General features: G+C 37.8%; 2 protein-coding genes across 2 annotated transcripts in view; both read right to left on the reverse strand.

Annotated features, from left to right (window-relative positions):
• The window catches only part of mark4b (MAP/microtubule affinity-regulating kinase 4b), a 59,150-nt gene extending 53,542 nt beyond the window's left edge, over positions 1–5,608 (reverse strand). The window contains exon 1 of the mRNA XM_053321398.1: positions 4,563–5,608. Within this exon, the coding sequence (XP_053177373.1) occupies positions 4,563–4,610 (48 nt within the window). The 5' untranslated portion in view covers positions 4,611–5,608. The remainder of the gene's footprint in view (positions 1–4,562) is intronic.
• A 7,192-nt stretch (positions 5,609–12,800) lies between these two features.
• Positions 12,801–21,349, reverse strand: LOC128360630 (gastrula zinc finger protein XlCGF57.1-like). The gene is made up of 8 exons (XM_053321100.1): positions 21,119–21,349; positions 18,876–18,974; positions 18,214–18,433; positions 17,893–17,963; positions 17,022–17,147; positions 16,392–16,665; positions 14,713–15,458; positions 12,801–13,794 (listed from the first exon to the last, which is right to left on the reverse strand). The coding sequence occupies exons 1-8, from the start codon at positions 21,278–21,280 to the stop codon at positions 13,528–13,530; spliced, it is 1,965 nt and encodes a 654-aa protein (XP_053177075.1). The 5' UTR covers positions 21,281–21,349; the 3' UTR covers positions 12,801–13,527.
• Between the last annotated feature and the right edge of the window lie 376 nt (positions 21,350–21,725).

Here is a 21,725-nt window from a genome sequence, read left to right on the forward strand (position 1 = left end):
GACGCCAAGAAAGACTTATACAACAATAACAAATGATGTGCCTTTATGTATGCGTCAATCACAACACTTTCACTGTAAGTTGGGCTTTTCTTCTCACCTCCACACCTCTCAAGCACTGCTGTAGATAGATAGATAGATAAATAGAGAGATAACCAGTGATCTCCCTTCTTAAAACATACATTTTTCAGGGTCTTTTCTTGATATTGTTTAAGTTTTAATTGACCTTAAATTGCTCTTTGTCTCCTCAAATTATGGTTTGACTATGACTTTTGACTTCTCTTTTAAAAACTTAATTATTGTATGATTTGTGTGTTTTGCTGCTTTGTGAAGCATTTTGTGACTTGGATTTTGAAAAGTGCTCTATAAATAAAAATGTATTATTATTATTATCAGTATAATTATTAGATACTTGATTGATCTTTCTCGGGTAATTACATGATTACAGCAGCTATATCTATAGTCAAGACAGCCACACATAAAACACATCTGTAACTATCCACATATGTGACTAAAACTAAAATCATTATTAAAATACCCCAATATTGCACTAATAAAACAAAAATATACATGTGATGTAATAAATAATGATAAAGTACTCATTGTGCAAAAAGTGCCAGATAAAAGTGCCCTGCAGTATCTAAAAATATAAAAACACCTAAAAACCTGGAAACACTGCACACAGTCTAAGATTACTTCAGCACATTAAAGAGCAAAATCATCTATAAACTGCAAGAAGTGGTGATATTCAATGTCAAGACTCACATTTACCTAATATTACATACTTGTAAAGAGCTTCAGAAAGTGTAATTAAGAGACTGTTAAGATATTTCTGCCCTTAGTTATAGTGAAGCTATTAACAAAAGGTGTAATAATCTGTAAGACTGTTGCTTATTTCTTGTCAAACACCTTCATGAAACAGCTCTTAACCTAAATACAAGCGAGTAATGAGTTAGTTCCTTGGCTCAAAATGGTTCAAATCACTTGTGTGTACATCTATATTACATTATAAATTGCCGTAAACTGGTAAAAAAAAAAAAAAGTGGAAGTGACAGAAAGCGGAACAGCTCAGCAATAATATCCGCATTAAAAGAAAGGAAATTACATAAATATCACAACAAAATGTTATGTAATGTGCAGCTAATGTTTTAATACATAAATTAGACTGTTAGAGTGTGGATTAAAAAGGCTGTAGATTCAAAGGCTGTCTGGGGAAAGCCAGAAAGCAAAGGGCTGTGCATGTGAGTGTTTATTGAAATAGACAAGAGTGGGTGAACATGTCTGAAGTGGGAGGGGTAATAAGGAAGTGGGAGGGGGTTATGGAGGACCCCCTGCTGTTACCATGGTAAGTTTGCTAACAAGAGTGGCTTGTGACTGGGCAAGACATCATCCTGCTCATCCCAGCTCAGAGCCAAATACTTCATATCCTGCACTGCTCACACTCAACTACAAGCTAACTTCTGACTAACAAGCACTTCAATTATTGGCACTATTATCGGTTACTTTTTATGGTTTTCTAATAAAGCTTCTTTAAACCTGATAATTATTATAATCATTGTTGGAATAAAAAGGCTCTATGTAATTGCAGCATCATCTTTTAGGAGTCCTACATTTGGGTGTGGCCTTGATGAGAAATCTCCAAAATAAACCACAACAGGTTTACATGAAAATATTTCAATTATTAAAATTACTACTAAAAAAGTGCTTCTGGATCCTGGCACGGACTACAGGCGATAAGCTCCTATCTATAACAATCTGCAGTGAGTCTTGAGCACTGGCAGGTTGGAGACATCTCTTCTCCCAATGGGTACAACCAAGGCAAGGGCTCTAGAATGGATACAGTAAATGTCCCTGCACAGAGGAACTTAATCTGTATGTATGATTGCATGTTATTTTAACACAGCTACATTTCTAAACTTATATTACAGCCTACAGTTAGGATGGGAAACAGTGTCCCAATCAATGTCAATGTGATCTCCAAGGAGACCAGCTAATATGAACAGGAGATGTAAGATATGGACGTAATATCTAAATAGCAAATATTCAGGGATTGTGATGGTGACAACTAGGGCTGGGCTATGTATCAATATTATATCCATATCATGATATGAAAATAGATATCAGCTTATATTTTGGGTATTGTAATATTGAGATAGGGTGTAAGAATATTTTCCTGTTTTAAAGGCTGTATTACAGGAAACTGATGTCACTTTCTTAACTTAGACTGTTCTAGCTGCTGTATTATTTGAATCTCATTGTGTAAATATTTTGTGAAAGCACCGATAGTCATCCCATCCCATCCATTTTGGTCAAACATATGGTGATATTTTATTTAGTCCATATTACCTTAGTTTGTCTATCTGCCTGAAACTGTCCTGAGTATTTTTACCATGCTTGAGCTGATTAAGAAAAAAATGTAGACATAAAATGATGTAATTCTGTCCGTATCGCTCAGCACTAGTGACTGTGAACATATCCTTTAATGAAGGCATAAAGGAGTACAGCCAGACAGATATATTGGTCAGACGATATTTTTGGCCGATATTGGCCTATCACAGATATATCGGTATCGTCATATATGTTGTCCGATGTATTTTTTAAGTCATATAGACAACATTTTATATATATTTGATCCTTTTTCTTGATAACCCAGTGGATGCCATCACTCACTTAATAATCAATCATCAATCACTTAAATAATGGATAATAACATCTATTCCTATGTGTCCTGTGTTTTATTATTTATAGGCATTAAAAATGATTTAATTGTAGTGTAGTTTACTGTTTCAGTGCACTTAATGTAATTCTATACAATTAAGTTTATAGTTAAACTGTCAAATATCACAGCTTCCTTTGTCAGAGGTGTTTGATAACCACATAAAACAAACAAAATGTGCATTTTATGTCTATATTCTCAGTGTTTTCTACTCAATTACGAAAGACTACGGTGGTTGGACCTCAGTCTGACCTTCTGGGGGGGTTCAGCTCCCCTGGAAGAACATTTTGTACATTTTTAAGTCAAATGCATCATTCTGGTGCACTGGGAGCAAAATTAAGAAGTTGTATCATGTTGTGTGCTCTAAACTAAATGTTGTGCTTTAGTAATTTAACTACTAGTTGTATTGATTTGAATGGTGGTGACACAGCAAAAAGGTCACACCCTCAAAGACTAATGCTCATATTTCAACTCAACAAAAAAAAGCAGAGGTGTTTCTCCAAGTTCAGCTAATACTTTACTTTTTATTACTTAATATAAAATACTGTTAAGATTCTGACATGTTTCAGTAAATATCTTTTTCTACATTGTTTCAAGTTTGCGTTTTGTGTTTCTTCAAATAAACTTCTTCAAACTGCACTACAAATTAGAGGCCACACTCCTCATAATTAAAGGGAAATGCTGATACTGTAGTCTTATATAAAATTATAAGCCAATATATGGATATTGGAATTTTTTAACCTCCCTTATATTGCTATCAGCCCCAAAAATCCAGGCTCTAAAAAGGGGTAAAGTATGCTATATTTTATCAGCTGTAGCTGTTATAGTGAGTGCTGCCAATCCAGAGGGGAGTCTGATGTTTCGGGGCTGGTAGGTGCCCTTGAGATAAAGGTGGAGGCTCTCTGAACAGCTGCATTGCTGATGTCAATATGTTGTTAAAAGGGATATTAGACAGAAGCTCACATCTTTACAAGCAAGTGGATATCCAAAATGATTCTAGATCATGGTTAACAAAATAAAAATAGACATTCAACTCAAAGACCCCCCCCCCCCTTTCCTCTTTCATATAACAAAAACCCAGACGGTGCCACAGACACAGAAGAACGTCAGCGGGACAAACCGGGCTAGCCTGACACAGCAGACTTTGCAATAAAGTGCTGCCCACTGAGCTGCCTGTCACACAGTTTCATTAAAAGAAAGGGTGTGGGGGGGCTGAACAGACCAGACTGGCTTGGGGGGTGGGGTGGGGGGGTACAGAGAAGAAGACGAGAAGATGAAGAGCTAGAAGCAAAGGAGGTGATGGAGGGGTGATTGAGTTGATTGAGAAAAGAGGAGGTGGAGAGGGGAGTGGATGAGAGTGGAGTGGATGGATGGGTGCAGGCCATGGTCGAGTGCTGGGTGGCCTTGCATCAGATGCATTAATTATTGATCAGCTGGAAGCAGACATACAGGTGCACTGGAGATACCCCCCTGAGTAAGATGAAGGTGGAGGTGAAAGTCTGGAAGGGATTTTCTTTTTAGGTTAAAATTGTGCAATTTTTTTGAATGAGTGTGTAAATCCGTGTGTGTGTGTGTGTGTGTGTGTGTATGTGTGTGTGTGTGTGTGTGTCCAATTACAACCCATCCCAAATGATCCAGGAGAGATTAGCCTGTCTATGTCTGTGTGGCCTGTCTTGATTTGCAGCTGCTCTTTACACATGGCAGACTAATCTCTGGACCTATAGCTTCATTATTATTATTTTTAAAATCATTTTCTTCAAGTGAACAATAAAAACCTACTGCTTAACTATTTCTGCAGCTGGAAGATGACAAATAGAGGCCTTCTGGGTTTTTTTTTAAGGTTACTTACATGGTCCGGGTTCCGCTCGTTTCCAGGCAGTGCCGTGCGTAAAGACATGTTTGTCCCTGAGTGCGCTTCGCTGTCCAGGAGGAAAAAAACAATAAGCAAGGGGGTGTAGGTTTTTAGTGAATACACTTGGGTTAAACCCCCCTCTTCTGGTAAGTCAGTCACACCAGGCTCTGTGTATCAGGGAGGGGAAAAAACAGCCTCTCTTCTCATACAATCTTCATTGTCACAGTCCGTGAAGGCAGCACAGATCACCAAAGATCCAGCTTTAAAAAAAAAAGAAAGAAAAAAAGAAATGATGCGTAAAAACTGTTCCAAGCTTACATCCACCTCATGTTTTTCTTTTTTTCTGCTGTTATTACAAAGCCCAGCCTCATCTGGGGGGGAAGACAAAACAAACAAAAATAACCCAGATTGACTGACTGAACCTCCCTCCTCCACTTGGCTTTTCACTTTCCAGACACTATCGTACCATTTCGGAGGACACGTTAACAAAATCCTGGTGGTCACCGTCTGACTTTGAGCTGCGACGAAAGGAAAACCAATGCGACCATTGAGGTAACTGATAGGGGGGTTGAGCAGAGTGAAAAAAAGGGGGGAGCTAGCTAATATGATTTTTTCTTTTCTTTTCTGGGTGAAAAAACGTCAAAAAGGTGGAGAAACTGCAACGGAAACACATCCAGAAACCGTCTGAGGCAACATTTCAAACACACAGATGAAATGCTGTATATAAAAATCAATGAGAAACTGCGGTTGTTGTAATAAAAGAAAGCGGCGGATGTTGCGTTAACGTTACAGCCTCCCCCCGGTTCTTCCTCTGAGTCCAGTCCGCCCTTTAGCTCCTCTCATTCGGCTTGGTTGAGAGAGATGTCTCGGTGAATGAAGCGTCGTCGTCGGAGAGGCGGCAGCATAACACGAAGATTTGGCCGCTGCGTGTTTGAAACATAGCATTTGTTTTCAGGAAAAGACGGGGGAAAGAAAAAAACTGGTTCCCCCCACTACCTCTCCTCTCCTCCCGAAAAAAACCCAGTGACAAGAGAAAGAGGGAGACGGACGTCAGCGGTGATAATAGGCAGGGCTGCTGCGTCGCTGCTCTCCTCTATTGGTCATGCTGCTTTCAGGGACACCTCGTAAATTCAGCCTCCTGTGCTCATAGCTGACACTTGCTTATGAATATAAGTCACAATTAATATGATTATATATTTTTAAGACACATTTTACACACATGTACATATCGATAAGGTTTTTCCATTATTTCCATTACAAAATCGCTTGAATTTTACCTTCTGTAGGACAATGATGTCTGTTTCTTATATCTTTCTAATATCTTTATCGCCTCCTGGTGGCTAAATCAATATATATTCATTTCCCAGAGGCAAAATTGTGACATTTCAACATTATAATTATAATTATTATGATTATGATTGTTAATATAATTAACCCTAACCCTAAAAAATGTAAAGGACACCACCAGTTAAAAATCTATTATTATGAATATTATTATGATTATATGATGATATCATTATCATTATTATTATTATTAGTAGTAGTAGTAGTATTACTATAATGATCATCTTCACACTAATACACTACTACTAATAGCCTACTTTTACTATGTACTACATTTTGTACCATTGTCATTTTTTATTTGCTTATATATATTTTTTCTTTCATTCATTTTTAAAAAACAACATTGTTTTATGTTCCTTTTGGGTTGCATGTTATTGCACTTTGAGCTATATTTCTTGTATGAAAGGTGTTATTATCATAATTATCATAATTATCATAATTATTATTATTATTGGCCCAAAATTAAAGGACACCACTTTATAATTTGCAATCTTAGCTATCCCAAAGTGGGTTGCCAAGCTACACTATGAAGAATCCTCTGTACACTTTGCAGAGCAGGTGCAGGTCCACTTTTAAAGAAGCAGGACATTGGTGCAAGGCAGGACAGTTTTAGGGGAATACAACGGTCGTCCAATAATGAAAAGATAGCTGGTTTGATCCTTGGCCCTGAGGGGCAGGTGTATTCCAGCTGTGAGACAGCGGCAGGAAGTAGGTTGGTATTTCATTTATGTAACTGCAGTGTGACTGACCCAGAACTCTGAATCATACATGTGTAGAGAGTAAAGAGGGTGTGTACGATAACTATGATTGGATATGACAAATGAAGTCTTCTGTGTAAAGTCACATCAAAGTCAAAATACACATCAGGTTTGTTTTTGTTTTTTTAAATGCACAACATCTGTGATCTTCCTAGACTATTTTACAGGGAAATAGTAGATTTTAAAGAACTTGAATCAATACTTTAAATCTCAAATCAGAAAAGCTATTCAAATTTGCATTTTATTTTCTTCTTTGGATGATTTTCTCTTTTCTCTATTTATCGTTTTTTAGAATGAGATTGCAATACAGTCATCATATATATTGATATGTTAACTCATTCATGTTTGGGCCATCAACAGAGAGACCTGTTTTTATGTTTTATTTCTTTTTTTTATTCAATTAAAAACATAAAACAAACAATATTTTAACCAACTATATTTCCAATAGTCTCAAAACGCAGCATCCCTCACCCACCCTTCCCCCCTATGTTCTTAAAGACACAATCATCCCATTCATGCAGAAGTGCACTGGTGTTTGTGTGTGTGTGTGTGTGTGTGTGTGTGTGTGTGTGTGTGTGTGTGTGTGTTGAGAGAGCGAGAGAGTGAGAGAAAGGGAGACATTACGGTTACCAGACGATTTAGAGGCCTCCTACCAGGAAATCTGCCTTTGCTTGGTTTAAGGATTACGATTTAGCATATTAAAGACAATTCAACCAGCACTTATTCACAATTTACAAGAGTAATTAAACAGCAGACCTTTTTTAAACATAGTTGTAAGCAATAACAGTACATACCCATTTTTAAGTGTTTTGAAGTCCCATGAAGGTATATAAAAAGAACAAACTAAACCTACGAACACAATTTTGGGTTCTTTTGTTTAAACAATCCATTTATTACACTAATATTTTATTATTATCAGCAGTTTTGAAATATAAACCCTGGACTACATTCTGCTTATAGTACACAGTTACACAACTTTAAGACATGCAGGCTGATAGTATATGATAATAATTAATTAATTATTTAAAAGATATTTCTCTTGGGGAAACCATTCAGACTGTTAAACTTCAGATTGAGCATCGCTGTGAGGGACATTCACACACTCACACACACAATCACAGCTGTACACAGAGGAAACAAGAAGCCTCATTCATCACAATATTGCAAACATTTGTGGTAAGAAGTCATTGATTAAACATATTATTGCACTAGTTTTAAAACATGATCTCTGTATAAGACTTAGAATATTTTGTGTTTACATGTTTTTTCTTTATGAGCTCATGCATAGTGGAAATACTAATATTAATACTACTGGACTAAGTAAAATATCACAATGTTTTTGAGAAAGTATCTCGATAACGCAACAATATTGTTGGGATGCTTTCACAACATATTTGAACAATGAGATTTTTGATAAATAATCATCAGTAATGTGAATATAATGACTAACAAAACAGCTACAACAGTCTGATAAGTTCAGAAAACTACATCACTTTACTGTAACGCAGCCTTTATAAAACCAGGAAAAGACAACACTCATGTCATAGCACAATATCCAAAATGTAAGACGATATCTAGTGCTCATATCACAATATTGATATAACATTAATATATATTACCCAGCCCTAAGACACACACATTCATGTAGGGGTTTAAAGCAGAATTGAAAGCCATGCTAGTGTATATCTCATGTCTTGTAAATGTTAAAGCTTTAAGAAAACAACACAGCTCTGAAAAAAAGCTGTTGTCCTTTTTAATATGCACATTTATGCAGCAATGAGATTGAGACTCTAATTAGGCCCTCTGCTCTGTGGAGAGAAGCTGTGGTTATATACTTAATGACATTTTTAGACATGAGAAGTAAATGCAACTCTTGACCTTTAAGCTGTAAAATACATAAAACAGTTTTTTTCTATAGTCAAGCAGCTTTGATTCTGAGATACTGTGTTTCTAGATGAGTCTGAACTGACACACACACACACACACACACACACACACACAAACACACACACACACACACACACACACACATACACACACACACACACACGCACACACTGATGCAACCATTACAATTTTACATTACACTCACTTTTTTCTCAGAGTATCCAAAAAAGCAAAGACAAATAAGCTTGAGTCACTGGATTTGTCTACAAAATCCACAACAGACTCACCACAGACTAAACCACACATTATAAAACCAGGACATCTTACCTGAACTGATCTGGACCTGTTGGAACGAACCCAGGGCCTCATCCTTCCCTCGCACCCCTACTTCCTTGGTTATAAGACTGATGAGACCTTTCAATGACCTGAAACCTCAAAAAACTGAGTAGCTGTTACTGAAAACAAGCAGATGACTAACACACCAGCACAATCACTGTCATCCCTCAGAGAACCAAGGCAGAGAAAGAGAGAAAACAGAGAGAGCAGAGTGCTGCTGAAACTGTGAGTGAAATCAATGCTGGAAAGAACAGCCAGAGCAGCAGTCCATATTTCTATGGATTACAGAGGCTGTACTGAACATAGTGTTACAGAGCACACCGGCATCGTTAGCATCACTGTCCGGTCAGCTGTGGATAAACCAATTAGAGCAAAAAATACTGGCTGTGGAATCGTCAATACATCTAATAGGCTATGGAAAGCACACACATTTTGTTTGTGTGTGTTAGTGTGTGTGTGTGTGTTAGTGTGTGTTAGTGTGTGTGTGTGTACAACAGTTAGTGATTTGTGCTGTTCAGAGCATGTCAGCAGGAATTGATCCGGCCACTGGCTCATTCTGACCCTGAGGACATGAGCACACTAACACATGTTCGCACTTTGATGACGCTTGTGAGGACTCTCATTGACGTGATGTCTTCTTTCGGCCTCATAACAAAAACATGGCTATATGTGTGACCACACCCTTACTGAAAAAGCTACAGTATATTGCTGCTGGTGGTGGGTGATGTTGGCTCAGATATCAGAATATCTGATATCTATCTATCTATCTATCTATCTATCTATCTATCTATCTATCTTATCTAGTAATTATTTGTTTTGTTCTATGTAGTCATATTATTTTCTGTAATATTGTGTAATTATAATATTTTTTAATAATCCCATTTGGGTTTGCTGCGTCTCCCTGCACTGTATATTATTTGTCATTATCTGTCAGTTTCTGTGTAAATTTTAACTTGTGAAAACCAAACTAAACTATACTTTGTTTTACTTTGTAAAACAGGTGCAGATTTGGCAAAATTTGAAAATAAAAAGGGGTAAAGGTTTGTAGCACAACTTCACCTACTTCCAAGGTGCATGGAGAAGGGAAAACAGTCCAGAGAAGGGAAAACGATCCAAAAAAGTCAAAGCTTGAGCAACACGTGGTATAGAACAACTTTATTAATAGACGCGTTTCAGCTTACAGCCTTCATCAAGGTCATCATAAACACATTACAATCAGTATTAAAATAAGTTTAAAAAGCAGAAAACTTTAAAAAGGTAAATAATACAAAAAATAACCGTTTATGTGTATCCAGATATGTATCAACCATTGGGTTATCTACCAAGATGAGCTGGGTATATGATCATTATGACTTCAGGCCAACTATTATCCCAGAAAGGCAGGGAGGCAAGGGGACCCAATAAATGACATGGGCGACACCACGTTTATCAAAAATATCTTGTTTTGCGGTTTCTTAATGGTTTGTATGATGTATTACTTTACATTGTTCTCATTTTTTACTCTTCCCACATCTGGCACATTTAGCAAAACAATCAGTAAAGCCTAACCATACTGTGTTCCACTGCTTTTCTAAAGGAAGATTTATCCTCATTTTTGAAGCCCTCAGTGGTTGCCCTATTGGACTTTAGGGCCAAATAGTTGTGGTTAGTTGTTCCAAGCTGATGAAAAACAGGGAGCCTTTTCTTTAAAGAAAGGTTCATCAGCCAAAATGTAATAATTTTATAAAAAGATCTTCACTCTGAGGGAGTAAAATACAAATTCAGCCTGGCTTTCACACAAATACCAACACACATACACAGTACATCTTGCCTTTAAATTGGCAGGAAGCCAGCTGTAATGAGTGTTGTCTTTGCCAATCCCCCACACTTCCTCCTGCGATGCCCTGAACTGTAATCTGGAAGGGATTACAGTCAGCCTGACCTACTGTGCAGCCCCAAGGCTGTTGAGCCAGCCATGCAGCCAGACACTCAGCCCACAGCCAGCTGCTAAATGTGCACACTGACGTCATATGCAGGGATTTAAAAGGAAACACACAACGAAACAAAAAAAAGAAAGAAAAGAAATGTAATGAAAGCGGGAAACAGAGGCCTTCATCACTAAATTAATCCGATTCTAATGCCATGCTGTAAAGGAGTGCAGACAAATAAATGAAAATTAACAAGTAAAAAGTCAAATAAAGCTGGTTTTCCTCCCCTTTCCATGGATGAGTATCAGTTAATGAAATCATTTTTATTGACTTTGGTTACAATGAAAACTGCAGGTTGGAAAAAATCTGACAAGAGAAAAGAATGAACTCTTTCCTTCTCCCCTTCTTTGTTTGTTAGCCTGTGAGGACAATCACAGTGTTAAAGGAAACTAAACTAGTAACAGTAACATAGAGTGCCATCTACTGGTGAATAGTGATAGTAATGAGAGAGTAACTGCATAGACCATTAAATGTACCGGATCATTCTGGTGATGTAGAGTCCAGTTTCATACAATGTAATAAATAAGTTATCACACTGCAATGTATTACTCTACTGGATGAGGAGAAGAGGGCCTTGTTTTTGTTATATAATTATGCAAACATATAGTTACTGTAATTCATCTCCAAACTTCCCCTTTTAAACCTAATGTTATTAATATTTATAATATTTATAAAATCACTACATATTTCAGCACATCCATCCCGCAACAACTTCAAATGCCGTCCTCTCATCACAGGTAAAATTTGATTTAAAAGCCATTACAATGGTCTAGCAAATATATAATAAAATAAAAGCTGAAACTCATTTACTGCACAAATGATTGTATAGATCTTTCACACTTTTATAAAAAATATAATTAATATTTATCTTAAACATGATGTCATTGCAAATGAGGATCACTCTTAATGATCTCTCGGGTATAAATATAGGTTTACTACTCTTACTACTAGAAATCTTTAGTACAGTTATTTGAATATTTGTCTTATTTAGTGAATTCTTTACAATTCAGAAACATATGATTGCATGTATAGTGCACATATCTCAGTAAGCTGTAAGTTAGAATACAAAAAAGCTGACTGATTCAGGGAAATATATCACAAAAACTTCTTTTTTACCTGCAAATACATTTGTTGCAGGTAAAATTGGTACAAATAAGTTAGAGCTTTACTTCTTTAATGCTTAATATCATAAAACTGCTTACATAACAGAAGACTTAAGTTTGTGCGTTATGACCAACTTCACAGTAAACCACTAAAAAAATACCCCTGAACTCTTTTTAAGCTTCTCTAAATGTATTCTGAAAGTTAATAACAGAAAAAACACCGACAAGATTTCAATGTCAACGTTTATCAATTTGACTCACAGTCACAGAGGTGAGATATATCAAATGTACACTTCACAATCAAAGTCACAGATGAAAACATTCTTAGAAAATAACTGTTTCTGTATCTGTTTCGTTCTCAATCAGCACATCAGTTCATCTAAAGCACACAAGGTAGGTTAACTACTGGTGCTCCTCACCTGAAACAGAAAAGCACTCCTCCAGTTGGTTAAATCATTCATAAATATCAGTTTTACAACTTCAACAAACTTCTTTAAGAATTCTTATATATATTTAAAAAAGATAAATACAATAAAACCAATCATACTTGATTTTATAGTTTATGTCCTAGTAAGAATTTAACAGCTGCCAGTTGTGGCTTGTCGGACTCTTCATACTTCATACCTTTTGGCACATGTTGTACTCTACTAAAAACTATTACTCTACAATCTATTTAAAATGCTTTATAAGTTTTAAATCCATTTTCCACAATGGCCACAAGGCTGAAAATGAACTTTTTCTTAAAATGTCCATTTAAGAAATGTAAGAGGCCATCAATGAGATCTGCCAGTGGCACAAAAATAGAAAAACTCTTCTCATACTCACAAGCATTCGGTCAGTCAGGTTTTTAAAAGCATATACAGCTGATCATTAAAGAGGAATATGTCTTCTGTGGTTGTTAACAATACTCACTTGTTTGGCTTTTACTAGTAATACCAAAGGTTAAAACTGAAAATCAGTCCTTTACTAAAATAAATGACACTACTGTAACATCTGTCGGCAAACGCTGCTTACAAATGTATTCAGGTAAAAGACTAAAAGGCTCTTGAGTGACACCTTGACAATTTTCAGTTATTCCCATAAATAAATGCTTCATTTTGTCCATCTGTGTGCGTGATTTAGATTCAGGGTAACAGTTGCTCCTTAAAAATACCCAAAGTACCAGTGACTGCTCTTCTTAGGTCTGTTTTCTGTAGTAGATCTTTCTTTTGTGGCTTCAGGATTATAACAGTTTTTTAATGTTGTTTTTCTATTATTATATTTACTGTCTGAATAACGGTGTCAGGTAAACACCTACATTTAAGAACACAAAAAGGTTTGCACTTAAACCTTTACAGTAAGTGTCTCCACCTTGTTTTATTTCTTCAGTCATGTAACCTGTGATAATCCACCACACGTACTCCCACTGCTTTCCTTGTAGGTAGCTTATAATCACCGAAGCCACTTTCACTGCAAGCTTATTCCTTTATTTTCTCAACCAATCCTTTAAATTTATCCCTCAACAGGTACCGAAAGAGCTCGGCAGGCCGCTCTGCCACAAGAGCAGACGTCTCATCACAGTTTAGCTTCACACATAGAAACATTTGTGGTCTTTTAGGTTTCTCAGGTAGGAAAAACTCTTCCCGCACTTGTCGCACATGAACTGCTTCTCCCCGGTGTGTATCTGCTGGTGGGCCTTCAGGCTGTTGCCCTGGTTGAAGCTGCGTCCGCACGTGTCGCAGCTGAACGGCTTTTCCCCCGTGTGGATGCGCTGGTGTCTGTTCAGGTTGCCGGTGCTGCTGAAACATTTCCCACACGTGTCGCAGCTGAACGGTTTCTCTCCCGTATGCACCACCTTTAGAAGAGAGTGTCAAAAGAAAAGCTGTAACTGAAATCATTGTATAAGGGTTTAAACCACATTGAAGCATTTCACATATTTAATACATAAAATATAATACGATACAATACTGACTGGATAGGATAGGATAAGATAGGATAGGATACTGTACTGATTAGATAGGATAGGATAGGACAGGATAGGATACTGTATGATACAATACAATACTGATAGGCTAGGATAGGATAGAATAGAATAGAATAGGATAGAATAGGATAGGATACAATAGTGTACGATACGATACTGTACTGATTTGATAGGATAAGATAGGGTAGGATACGATATAATACTGTACTGTACTGATACGATAGGATAGGATATGATACTGTATGATACGATACAATACAATACTGATTGGATAGGATAGGATAGGATACAATACTGTATGATACTGTACTGGTTGGATAGGATAGGATAAGATAGGATAGGATATGATACAATACTATACTGTAAAATACGATACTGTACAATACAATACGATACAGTGCTGAAATTAGGTGTGGCTGTCCTCCAATAGTCCTCTAACTATTCTCATATTTTAAGTCAATTTTTCACCTATCAAAAAAATAATTCAGCTCCTTTTGATATAAGAAAAGTCAATTTTAGATAGTTTTTGTTTTGTTTTGTTTATTTGGTCTCTGTTTTGTTCTCATTTCAAACACAGTAAGTGACAGATATGGATATATAAGATAAGATGATCCTTTTTTAGTCCTATGGTGTGGAAATTTACATTATTGCTGCAGCAAGTGGATAGCAAAAATAGAAACAATATCTATAGAAAGAAAAAAGAACAATTAATAATAAGTACACAAGCAATACAGTAATATTAGTGTTGAATATCACTTTACTAGAAACGTATAATCAATGTGAACCGACCTGATGTGACTTAAGGCTGCTGTGCTGTGTAAACATGCGACCGCAGATGTCGCAGGAGAACGGCCTCTCTCCGCTGTGCGTCTTCAGGTGAATCTTCAGGTAACTGGACGACTTGAAGCTCTTCCCACAGAGCCCGCAGCTGTGAGGCCTGTCCACTGTGTGGTGCTGCTGATGCAGGCGCAGGTCAGTGATGGAACTGAGCCGCCGGCCGCAGATCACGCACGTGCATGGGATAGTCGACGCATGAGTCTGGAGGTGTTTGCGCAGCGAGTCAACACAGGCCGCCATGGTGCCGCACGCCACACAGGCTAACGAGTTCTCGCCTGGGTGAGAAGTCTTCTGGTGCATTTTCAAGGCACTCTTCTGAATGAAACACTTGCCGCAGGTCTCGCAGCTGAAGGGACGCTCGCCGGTGTGTATCCTCTGATGTCCTTTCAGAGTGTCGGCCTGGTTGAAGCTTTTGCCGCACGTCTCGCACCTGAACGGTTTCTCCCCCGTGTGTATACGCAGGTGGCGCTGCAGGTTACCTTGTATTGTGAAGCTTTTGTTGCAGTACTGACAGTTGTAGGCCCGCTCTCCCGTGTGGACCATTTGGTGCATTTTCAGGCCGTGGGCTCGATAGAAACTCTTGCCGCACTGGTCACAGCGAAATGGCCGGACCTCAGCATGGAGACGCTGGTGGTTCCTCAGCAGCTGCTTCAGCGTGAATCCTTTCCCACAAACATCGCAGGTGTGTGGCCTCTCACCTGTACATGGGAACAGAGAGTATTCTGAGAGTGAATATGACAAAAGATATTATGGTTTTTAAAACTCCCTTAATAAACATTTTTAATGAACATCAAATCAAAAATAGACCCAAACACAAAAAAATAAAATAAACAGCAGTGAGCGAGAGAGTGTGTGGGAGCTTTTTTCATTCTTTGATTACACTTTCCTCTTACCACCTGCCACTTCTCTGGTGTGCAATGACTCCTTTTTTTGTATTTTTTGAATGAACATCAATCAAAAATAACTAATGATGTCTTTCACTGGCAAATACAGAGAATTATCCCCCAATCCAGCAGCTCAACTGAGCTTTCCAGCCCCTTTTAACTCAATGTTTTGGTTTTGGGACACTTGACTTTGTTTTTGAGCCTCACCGCTTTCACCGACCCCATTTCTAGCTTTAGCAATCAGTCTCTGATAAAGCCATTGTGCTCGTATCTACCCAGCACCAGATAACACAGAGATAGAGTTAGAGACTTACTGGTGAAGAAAGTGGAACATTCATTTACTAAAAAGACAAATATTCTTATCAGGAGTTGAAGGAGATCAAACCAGCATGTGAGACTTACATGCATCAGTAGCCAGAAATACACCTTCAAATGAATGCTACTGTGACTGCTGGTTGTGTAAATGTTTCCTATTCAAGAGTTTGGACATACTTTCTCATTAAGTGTGTCCAAACTTTTATATGTTTCATTTCATTCATTTCCTTCTTTCCCACTTTTTTAGGTCTGGGCTGTGTGTTTTTCAGCTTAATGTGGAGTCCTGCTGCACCTAAGTCCCTAACAACTAGTACACAGCTTACACATGTCAAAGAGACTGCAAGCATCCTCTAGCCTCAGTACTGGATTATACTGAACATTCCCACAAGGTTAAATGTTGTGAGAAGTCTAAACAGAAAGCTGAACACTCACCTGTATGAAGCAGCATGTGTGCGTTGAGGCTCCGCTGGAATGAAAAGCCTCTGTCACACTGAGAGCAGTGGAAAGGCTTCTCTACGTTGGCGCTGTGGACAGTCTGGTGTGCTTTGAGCTGCTGCAGCTTGGTGAAGGTTTTCCTGCAGTGTTTGCAGCTCAGAGACTGCTGGTTCTTACTCTTGGCTCGACCTCGGTGGGATTTGGGCTTTACAACGCATTTGGGTCTGGCGGTGAATCCTGGGTCACCGTCGTCTGGATCGTCTGGCTCCAACTGACAGCAAAATACACACTTTGTTCATTCATTTTCTTTAAGTGAATGAGTGAGTTAACATACTGGTCTTCATTAACTGGTGTAGACACATTAACACACTGTTAGTTATCTAATAAAATAATGGTTGGCTGGTGAATTTTGCCATCCTGATCCTTAAATATTCTTTATTTTGTTGTTAAACTGTGTTTGTCATCCTGAAATGTGCTCCAGAGAAACTTAAACTTCAAACTTAATTATAAAATGTACAGTATATATATGTTAAATTCTGTACATAACAAAAACACAAACACAGGGAAAAATAAACAAATAAGATAACAAAACAAACAAACGATGAATGACGGATCTGTGAAACCAACCTGGTAGTCCGGGTCGTCGTCATCATCCTGTGCTAGATCGTCTCTGTTCTGACCAGAATCAGAAGAAGCATGGTCAGCAAATGCCTCTAATCCTTCTTCCTTTATTATCACTGGCTGGACAGTGTCCTGAAAGAAATAGACAATAAGGAGATGTCAAACGATTAGGAGAAATACCTACGATGTCATACTCTACTTGGACATATCTATTATATTATATTACATTATATTATTAACCATTTCACTATATTCATTATGTTAAGAAGTCAGTCTCTCTGTGAGTTTATCTGCACCATATCTATCTATTTACTTTTATTAATAAATATTACAATTAGCTTGTTATTTATTCAAACACACTGAAATCATGAACTGAACCTCTGCTATGCACCTTTTTTCTCTCTGGCATTGTTTTTATTATACATCACTGTATCTCTGTTGTTTCTTTAATAGTGTTTACTATACCTGGCTGCTGTTCCCTCTATCTCTCTCTATCTGTCTCCCATTTTTTCTGTCAATCTGTACTAGCTACTACACTGTATGAGCAAGAGGACATCCTTCTTCCAATAATATTCATGCTACAGCGTAACATGACACTTTACACTGTGCAAAAGAAAAGGTTTCCAAAGTTTGTTGCAGATGAACTTGAGTGGTTCGCACAAAGTCCTGATATCAGCCCCACCCCATATAGTTTACAAATTAAAAAAAGACTAAATAATTAAAAATGAGACTTAAAGGCAACTTAAATGCCATTCTTTGACATTGTTAATTGACCATATTTGTTTATAATTTCATCCTATTTGGGAACTAGAGACCACCCAGTTCAGACAAAGGATGTGAGGACATCTATAGTGTGCAAGACGAGACAGGAAGTTACCTCATAAGCTCTGCCTTTCCACAGGTGAATGATGGGCGATCTCTTCACTCCGGCATCACCACTAGTTACAACTGTAAGAATCCAAACACTTGTTAGTTAGTTAGTTTTGTGGCAAATTCTGCTTCATCAAACAACAGAGACAGAAGACAAAGACAAAGAAAGTACATCATAAACTATACACTACACTATAATCTACTGTGGCACCTTCTTTATGTGTTTTCAGGTGTTCTTTAAACACAAACTGCTCTAATATCAGAATATTCAGGTCACAAACATTGTTACACATGTTCTGTAATGCAGTGAAAGGATGAAGCTCAGCACCTCTGCGGCTCTTCCTCCCCAATCGCTGATTGGTCGGGACGGTCTCTCCCTCTGCTCTGTTGGCCGGAGGAGCGTTCTTTCCCTCCTGTCCGCTGCCTCCCTCTGTCAGCTCCTGCGCCTCCTTCTGGCCTCTGCTCCCCTCCAGGACCAGCTTCAGCTCTGTCTCTGCCACCTCCAGTCTCCTCCTAAGGTCCTCGATCTCTGCCACATCGTGTCTCACCTACAGAACAAAGACAAACTAGTTCTTTAAAAAGCCTTTTAGGCCATTGTAGGAAATAGTTCACCTTCATTATTTTCAACTGCTACTATTGTTGACTGAAAATGTCTATTAAAACATTATAGGCAGATGAAACAAGAAAAATACTTCAATGACTTTAGAAAATTGTTATGGAAATGTTTCAGATGAATTAATGCCTCTGTAGATATGGTGACATATTCAGAAAAGTGAAAGCATTAATCAGAAACCACCTTCAACATCAGGAAAACATCAGGCTGTAATACGGAAGATCCTGATATAATCCTTTCTCAGATAGTAACAATAAATAGGACTGTCATAGGGTTGTTAAAACCTGACACTGATTTTCACAAGATGACGGCTGCGTGTCTCCACACACAAACAGTATAATGTTAAAAGTTACTATCAGAGCAGTAAAGTGACGTACTTCTAACTGGAGCAGGGAGGAACATTCGTGGAAAAGCTGGCAGATCTTCTCCACAGCTTCTCGAGCCAGAGACGTCATGAAGACACTGAGCTGGATCACCTGATGGGAATAATGCAGTTTACTTACAAAATGTCATTGTACAATAAAAGGTGAAACATTAACTGACTATTTCAGATAATCAGGCAAACCCATGTGTTTTATCGTGTCCTCCATCACTTCCGTTGTAAGGTCAATATGAACAGGAGGAATGATTACAGCAAGGAAAACATGTTTAAGACTTGTAGATTTGCAGATTAAAACGTGATGATATTTCTCATCGAGGTGAATGATGTCTTGTGAAGCAATATTCAGAGCGCACACAAAAAAGACGATTTGCTATCGCTTATTTGCACATCATGTCTTCTTTTTATAATGTCACATTTGGATCATCAACCTTGTTGCAGCCTATACCTGCTGAGAGGATCTCACAGTCAGAAGTAAGAGAGGAGCAGGTTGACCTCAAGGCTCTACACTGAAAGCCTGAGGTAGGAGGAGAAAAGGAATGTAGTGCAGCTATGGTAGCCTCATGATGCAAAAGGTAAAATGAGTCATACTACCAAATTATAACACAATTTATATATATATATATATACTTTTGTATGTGTGTGATATAGGATTTGTGCAATTTACTTTTATTTCTGTGTTTTTATTAGAAGTATGTTTGTGGTTTGTGTTTTTTGGTATTTGTGATTGTATCTAATTTTGGTATTTATGGTTGTTATTTCCATAAATACCAAAATTATCAATCTATAAAATATCTATTTCTATGGGAAAACCTTTTGCAGTGCTGCATACTGCATATGATAATTCATACTTAGAAAGTAGAACTGAAGTGACATTCATTACAAGATGATTAGTTAAAACATTTCAAAATGCACATTATTTTGCATTTTGTGGCTTTCAAATAAAAGACCAGTCATAGCTTATATTTCCTCATTGAAGTTTTCTTAAAAATAGTATTAAAATCTTGTCTTGAGCTCATGAACCCAATATGTGTATTGTCTTGTCAGCTGAGTGTATTGTCACACCCCTATTGGGAACCACTTGACTAGCAGCTACAACACTAACTTCCTGCTTACACACTGACAGACAGATAGACAGATAGATGGATAGATAGATAGATAGATAGATAGATAGATAGATAGATAGATAGATAGATATTCTTCATTATCTGCAAAGGGAAATTAATTTTTCTCAGGTCAGTACCATACAGACAATAAATAGATACATTCATGATGCATCATAAAAGCATCCATGATGCTTTAGTAGCTATTAATAATCTAATGATGTCATTTAGGCTATAATACTATATCAGTCAGAGGGACAAAACCACTGCTTTTACTGTAGTACTTGAACTACATCAAGCTCATGTACTTATGTAGCCTACTTTTACTCCAATACTTCAACTACATCAAGCTCAGAATATGTATAAACTTCTACTGAAGTAGGATTTTTCATGCAGGACTTTAACTTGTAATGGAGTATTTTTACATTAATGTACCAATTGGTACTTATCAAAGCATTTGATTTGAGTATTTATTCCACCGCTGGATATTTGAGTATACTCGGCTATTATTACTATTATCACAGTTAAAATGATGAGATAAAGACTGGTGGATAAGTATATGAAGGTCCTGGCAGGTGAAACCTGTAGCTGAAACATTTCTAGACATACAGCAGATAGAAAAGCCTGGGCCTCCTGTCCAACTCAAAATGGCGTCCAAAGATGGATTCTTCATCATTGTTGTGGCACCTTAATCAACCAGACATACATATTTAATTTTATTATAAGCTGAATATACTCTCTAACCAACATAAGACAGCCTTTAGCCCGTCGACACTTGAGTTTAGCCATTAGCAGCGAGCTAGCTCTTCTATTTCTATGATCAGCTGGTTGTCTTGACGCCAGACGAGGAGGGAAGGATGCCGAGCCGGTGTTATGTTGAAATCTGTTCCCCCCCTCAAAAATGTCCCCCTGCTGTTAAGATTGTGTTTCTCATAGCAACACATCCGCGTTTGGACTTAGGTTATGGTTACAGTTAGATGGATTGAGTTATGGTACGCTTGGGTTCGAGTTTAGCACCTCAGAAGACGACTGGTTGAGGGTTATGGAATAGAGGGGACACATATCGACGGGGGAACAGACTTCGACATAACACCGGGGGCACAGACACACACCAGTAACCGGCTGCAGCTTTCCCTACCTTCTCCTCTGAGGACGCTTGTGTGTTTTCGGTCGTAACGCAGCTCGGAGACGCTTCTGGACGTGTCGAATCACAGCTGCCGATAACTTTGGTCATTTCTGTGACAGTCGCGTTGACCATTATCTCCAAAATGGAGCCTACCTGCACCTCCAAATCTGACATTGTGACAAATTAATATGAAAGCTATAACTGCTGTTTCAGCCAAAAAATGTAGCTTTTGGTGCTACAATATTGTTGTTATGGTGAAGAAAACTTCACACTAACAGCCAGAATATGAGCTTCTTTTTCTGTGGTTTTTACCGCAGTTGGTATTCATCTTGTTGCTTTACCGCCACCTTCAGGCTTCATTATCTTCTTTAATTTATCTGATTTAATAGTGGCTGGATTGGCGTGTGGATCAGAATAGGTACAATACTATTACATTCAATTATCCTATTACGTCCTGTGTGTGTGTCTAAGTCTTAAAAATAGTCTTGCACTTTAGACAGACATTGTTTACTGTATAGTATTTTATTTTATTCATTTGATCACTTTCACCCTTAGATTGCTACTTTGTTCCCACTGTACTGCTGTATCATTTTGAATTTCTCCCAAGGGGGGGATCAAT

Source organism: Scomber japonicus, chromosome 6, assembly GCF_027409825.1.
Source record: "Scomber japonicus isolate fScoJap1 chromosome 6, fScoJap1.pri, whole genome shotgun sequence".
Taxonomy (NCBI): Eukaryota; Metazoa; Chordata; class Actinopteri; order Scombriformes; family Scombridae; genus Scomber; species Scomber japonicus.

Bases quoted from the DNA above. Each gene is read 5' to 3' on its own strand.
- LOC128360630 (XM_053321100.1), bottom strand. From the start codon at position 21,280: ATGTCAGATTTGGAGGTGCAGGTAGGCTCCATTTTGGAGATAATGGTC. The intron at 17,964-18,213 runs GTGCTGAGCTTC...GGATTCTTACAG, and splicing joins GGGGAGGAAGAGCCGCAGAG to TTGTAACTAGTGGTGATGCC. The intron at 16,666-17,021 runs GTTGGTTTCACA...TTTTGCTGTCAG, and splicing joins ACGACGACCCGGACTACCAG to TTGGAGCCAGACGATCCAGA.